The 6,302-nt window shown below is 41.5% G+C and overlaps 1 protein-coding gene across 1 annotated transcript in view; it reads left to right on the top strand.

The window, feature by feature from the left end:
- The window catches only part of LOC139651940 (protein mono-ADP-ribosyltransferase PARP6), a 30,421-nt gene that overhangs the window by 4,204 nt on the left and 19,915 nt on the right, over nt 1–6,302 (top strand). Inside the window, exon 2 of the mRNA XM_071528834.1 lies at nt 887–1,069. Coding sequence (XP_071384935.1) covers nt 887–1,069 — 183 coding nt within the window. The remainder of the gene's footprint in view (nt 1–886; nt 1,070–6,302) is intronic.

The following is a 6,302-nucleotide window of genomic DNA, read 5'->3' as shown; positions in this document are numbered from 1 at the left end:
AAATTGATGTCCAAACTTTCAAAATCTCTACCGGGGTTGGTACATAATATTTCCATGGCTGGTACGTCAGTGTTGGTGCAGACAACAGTCCCATCTAGCGTTCAAAGTTAATACAACAGTTTCGAGAATTTATTTTAAATGATGTCCACTGAATTAAGTTATACTGAGTATTTAAATCCAAGTGCGGGACGATTGAATAAAATTGCTATCATTGCACCAATGTGCATTGCATTAGCCTACATAAAATGTTTAGAACGACAACATCAATACAACTAATAATAATGGATATTAGGCTACATACTATTATTTACATACTATTTATATAAATAGTAATGTAAATAGTATATATACTATATATAAATATACATACTATTATTATTAGTATTATTATTAGTGTTATTGTTGTTCAATTTTCACAGAACTTTGAGGGCATCAGAAACTTTTGCTCCTGTTGGAAGTGTACTGTAGACTACTGAGTTGTTGTGCTTCCTCAATATGATTAATTCCATCACTATGCTAATCAGCTGTGGTATGGAAATAGCAGACAGAGACGAATCCTTCTGTACAAACACACAGAATATAGAAGTAATAGCATCTGCCTGTTTGACATTGTACAGTAGACAACTATGTTGTTATATGCTCCCCGGGATGGTTAATTCCCTTGTTGTGATAATCAGCTCTGCCAGGGAGATAAATCCTTGACACAGACACACATGCATGTCAGCCACAGTCGTAAGATCCAAAACTAACTGTTCAAACTCTTCAGAGAGATTAGACAACAAAACAATCTGGCAAAGATTCTCCTCAAAGTACTATGGAGCTTATTTAGCATTTAGCTCATTTGAGATTCTTTGTTGTTTTTCCTGGACTCCTTCTGTCTGCACAGGTCTGCTCATCACTGCGTCCCGGTCACCTCCCTCCCCGTGCCCCCTTAGTTCTCACCCGATCACTGTGGTGGTGTTGCTGCTGCTACCACTTCCCATGTTGCCGTCTCACTGGCCGCTGCCAGCCTCTGTCTGGATCCAGCGCACCGCTCCAGTACCCGGGGCCAATGGACACACCTGCCCAGGTGAGGGACGAGTCTGCCGTCCAGTCACCCCGTCCACTGGCCAAGCCCCTAGCTGTCAGTCAGCATTAATGTCTCCTAACTCCTGGGACACCCTGGGAATAACCTCAGATAAATCCCAGAGATGTACACTGAGCAGATAGGGCATGCTAATGCCACTTAACATGGAATGAAATGCTACTACTGTATGACTACAATTACTACTGCTATTAGTTCTTATTGTTATATGTGCATAGTACCTTTGCCATCAAAATCAAGAAGTGCTGTAAAATAAAAGGGACAAAAGAATCAAACAAACAGAAAATATAAACTCAGCTATAAGTAAGGGAAAGCTTGCACTGTTGGCTCCATTAAGGCCCACTCAGCAGAGCAGAAATAGCACAAGACTATGTACTGTTAACGTTATCATAATAATACAAGCAATCAGAAAAACACTGTAGGCTTGAAAGTCGACATAATAAACTGTCAGAGAGATGCTGCATGGCAGTCTGTTTGGCCATGATGTTCCATTTAAATGAGATCAAATGATCGGTGATCAATTTGTTCTTGTGTTACAGTCTTTCACTGGGCGTGCTTTCCTCATCGAACAAAACATTGACACTAATGGGAACCTTCCTCCCATTCAATGTCTGCAACAAATTTCCTTTTCCTCCTGTAGCAGTGTGAGAAAACATTTGAAGAGCTCCATTCCAAAATGAGATATCCGCGAATTGAAAATGCAACAGATGCTGACGTACAAAATGACTGAGAGTTGGCTGACAAAATTATACATCCATTATATCCAGATTATTTAACAATGAACTTAAAGTAATTATTCCTTTCCCCAAAATAGATTTAGATATAGCTATGATAGAATTTACACATTTGCTTTATGCTGACTGCATTACTGCAGCATTGCTGTTCCACCTCTGCAAAGAAATGTTCAGAAATGTCAAATTATCTTCTCCTATCAGCCATCAGAAGCTGCTGGAAATGGAACAAGGGAATGACTTGCTAAAAAGTAGTAGATTGTTGTGTTACAATTTGCCTATTCAGCTCTATCTAAAAAGAAGGCTGCACTGGCTGTTGCAGTACAAGTGAAGGATACTTGGATGATAGATGGAGGATGTTTTTTTATGGCTACCACTGTAATGAAGGCTTCACAAGGGTGGAAGTAACTAATTACATTTACTCACGTTACTGTAATTGAGTAGCTTTTTGTGTACAGTAATTTAACTTTTACTTAAGAATGTTTTTGCTGAAGTATTGTACTTCACTACATTATACATCACATCCACTACCGACGACACATTTTGTGGCTCTCCATAAGCACCAGAAACTTTTGTGATTTCCAAATTTTAAAAACTTTTAAACACAAAGCTGCACTCCTGCACGGAAAACATCACATCTAACAATGTTCTCTTTTCTAAAAAGCAATTCAATAACTTTTACTGTGAGTACATTTTAAATGAGCTACCTTGTACTTTTTTCACACCAGTAATTTCACCTCTACGTCAGTAAAACTTGAAAAAGCAAAGTAACTGTACTTCTACATGAGTGGGACATTCTAGTACTCTTTCCACCACTGAGTCTTCATTTGAACACACAGAACACCTATTTGCCTAAAAGCTAATGTACCATGCAGTATAACCACGGTTGATGAAACAACTATGGCATGCCATCAAAATGTCTCCCCCTCATTTGTATTCCGGCTGAAAAAAATCTTTATCAGGGTCACTGCACTTTAGCTGGCCTTTGTATCGCCTGCCAAATCACATCAGGGAAAAGTTAGGAGATCTTGCTTTTCTCTCCCTCCACTGGCAGACAGCAGCCACACACTGGACAGGCAGTTGTCCCAACACCTGTCCACTAATCTGCCCATTCTTTAGGTCAGCTCTATGCTGCGTAGTGATAATGAGGGTAAACACTGATTAGCACCAAGGCCCAACTGATGATGACTAATGTCTCACATGCACACACACACACACACACACACACACACACACACACACACACACACACACACACACACACAGCGTAACATAGGTATGTGATTCATATATTAATTGGTACTGTATGTATGTATGTATGTATACAGTATGTATGTAAGCATGTGTGCATTCAATTTGTAGGTAATTTTGTAGCTAAGACAAAAATCTTGTTTGTTGGTTTTTTTAGGGTTTTTTTTTTTTTTTTTTAGAAATTAATGGACATGAAAGCACTTAAGTATCAGCCAGTAGCCATCCATTTGCCTCTAAAGCATAATTGCACTTTAATAGACACTGACTGATGCAACCACACACACACACACACACACACACACACACACACACACACAAGCAAGTGCATACACACAGGCAGAGCCATTTTCCTCCATTTCTCTCTTATCCCTTCTCAGCAGCAGCGCAGTCAGCTGCAGGTCACATGACCGGCTGCCTGCTCCCACTGAGCATGCTCAGACCCCTCAGTGTTGTCAGGCAAAATATAAGGCAGCAGTAGGAGCAGAGATCTGCAATAGATAAACACACAGACACGCATAGACCAGCTGGCTTGCTCGCAGACACACACTAACAAGCGCTGAGAGACAGACGGTGTCAAAATGGGGGATTCTGGCTCGGGCATTTCTGATGGTTATTTTTAAAGGGCTTTATTTTTTTCATCTGTAATTTCAGTGGAAAGCAGCCACCGAGCGAGAGGCAGGTGTGCCCTTTAAGAGGGGAAGCAGCTGAGGCAAGGACAGCATCCTCCTCTCCATCCGCTGTGAAGGTAAGTGTGGATGGGGTGGGGTGGGGGGGTAAGGGGTAGGGTGGTAGAGGTGGTGGGGGGGGGGGGGGGGGTGCAGAGCAGGGGGGGAGGGGTAAATCCGCCTGTCTGCATCTGTGTGTGTGTGTGTGTGTTAAATAGTTATCAGAAGGAGGAGGAGGGGGATCCGTTCATCGGCGCCTCTATTGGTATGTGAGACGACAGAGGTAATGGGGGGGGGGGATGTAGGAGGTAGGGAGGCTGAGGACATGGCAGGGCCAGCAGGTAAATAGAGGAGCGGAGGTGGAGGATTGAGGCAAGGCAAGGCAAGTTTATTTATATAGCACATTTCAGCAACAAGGCAATTCAAAGTGCTAGGGGTAGAGGGGTTATGATGGGGGACTGGTGTTTAAGGGGCTGCAGTTTATACATGGAAGGAAAGAAGCCATGATGCATCCAGAGGCTGCATTTAAGATCCCTGCAAAAATGGGCAGACATTAATCATCAGGAATGCAACAACACGATGCTATGCACTGCAGTGGAAGTGATTTTTTTTTTTTTTTTTTCGATATGGACAAAATGGCTCAGATTCAGTGAGAGAGATGAGCCTGGTGCCTGAAGTTAGTGCAGCAAACAGACAGAAGGAGAAAGATGACAAAGGGAGAGGGAGAAAGCAAATAATGGGTATTCATTTAATTGACCTATATTTAGCACAGAAGCCTTCATGGGATGTATGTTTTTGTGAATCTCTTCACTCTGTGCCATGTTGCCGTCTAATCTTTGTTTGCACATACCTTAGGATCCAATGGCAATTGTTAAATATTACATTCTTCATTGTTTGATTTGACATGCAGTATGTAAGTGGACTTTGTATTTGGATGCACACGGTGTGAAATTGTGCTTCTACCACTTCATTTCTTGTTAAATGGATGCTGTACTCATTGTTTACATGTCTGTCACAAAATGTGCTGGGCCGCTATGAAATACAGAGTGTAGCTGCTGTGTCTGCTGTGATATCAGTGCTGTTGTTGTTGCTGCTTGTCGTTCCTCTTCTCATTTGTGTAACAGTAGCACTTTTGGTGTCATTTATGCCTGAATTCACCTCCATGTCAATGGGACATATAAAATTCAAGATATATACTGTATATTGTTTGTTTCCTCACGATGATGGCTGTATCTATTCCAGTATCGGGTACCATCATTTTATTATGTGTAATTCCTGAGAAATGCCTGAGCCTACTAAACATCCTGCGGTCCCAATTCCCTCTCCCTCCACTAACCCAGGAAATCGTTTGTGGCATTTCAAAGATTCCCTAGCATCCACTGACTAGGCTAATCCAAAATGGCAGTCTAACAACGCAGTCACATCAGTAGATGTGCTGTTTTTGCAGTGCATCTGTGTAGGTGTGCTAACCTTTGGTGCTTCTGATATAAATAGATGAAGTTCATGGAGAAACGTGGGGGGAAAAAAAATAAATGGAGACATCCTAGTTACTGAATGTACAGCACATAAAGCCTGTCTCCCACACACTCTCTCCACAGTGATTAATGCCACTGACAGAAGGCAGAGATGGCTGTTGCTAGGATACATGGCAAGGTGGAGTGCAGACGATTAAAAGAAAAGAGGAGGAGGGCACCATTTACAGAGCATGGCATCGCTGAAGACGGGCTCTTTTGTTTGATTTTCTTTTTCTTCCCTTACTGAGTTTTCATAAATATCTTAATTCCTGTTTTTCCAAGGTTCTGCAATACTGAAGAGTGCGTGCGAGAGAGAAAGAGAGAGAGAGAGAGAGAGAGCAAGCCAGTCAAAGCCCTCAAGTTTTCTGTTGTCCTTCCTTTCACCTGGAACTGAGCTGCGATGGATGGCAGTATTCAAAGGCCTAACCCTGTCTGAGCAAGCCCTATGAACAGAGGACCCCATGGTAAGACAGCTAGCATCCGATTGGTGTAATCACTGCATAGGACTGGACTGTGTCATCCATTCATGGTTATGTTTAAGGTCCCGAAAGTGGTGCATAAGAGTAGACTGTAGGCATGGGACAATATACTTATTTCACCATATGATTCGATACGTGATATGAGATTCATAATTCGATACAACCACGATACGATGTAATAAATAAAAGATCAATGATAGCAAAGTCTGACTGTGCAGAATTATGTTCATTTCTGAGCCGCAAATCTTTCTAGCAATGGCACTGTCTTGCTAGAATGTAAACAACAATTTAAAAATGTCATTACAAAGTGCAAATAATATAATTTGGATGGAGAGCTTGTGAAATTGTGATGGTCAAGCCGTCTCATTTGTGATTACTACAGCAGAATAAAATGGAGCTAATATCACAATTACATTTTCTGCCCCACCATACGTATTGTCACATTTTTGTATCGCGCTAAATTGAATTTTGATATATTGTCCCATCCCTAGTAGAATGAGACTTGGACTTAAATCCACCTCTGTCAGACTTGCTATAGGCATCTAAATATTACATCAGACTGCTCTATTGGAGAATTT

The sequence above is a fragment of the Centroberyx affinis genome, unplaced genomic scaffold (assembly GCF_046629955.1).
Source record: "Centroberyx affinis isolate AG114_WGS23_722 - 3 ecotype Tasmania unplaced genomic scaffold, CSIRO-AGI_Caff_v1 ptg001734l_1, whole genome shotgun sequence".
NCBI classification, from domain to species: domain Eukaryota; kingdom Metazoa; phylum Chordata; class Actinopteri; order Beryciformes; family Berycidae; genus Centroberyx; species Centroberyx affinis.
Note: the sequence above shows the minus strand (reverse complement) of the source record. Positions and strands in the feature narration are given on the sequence as shown.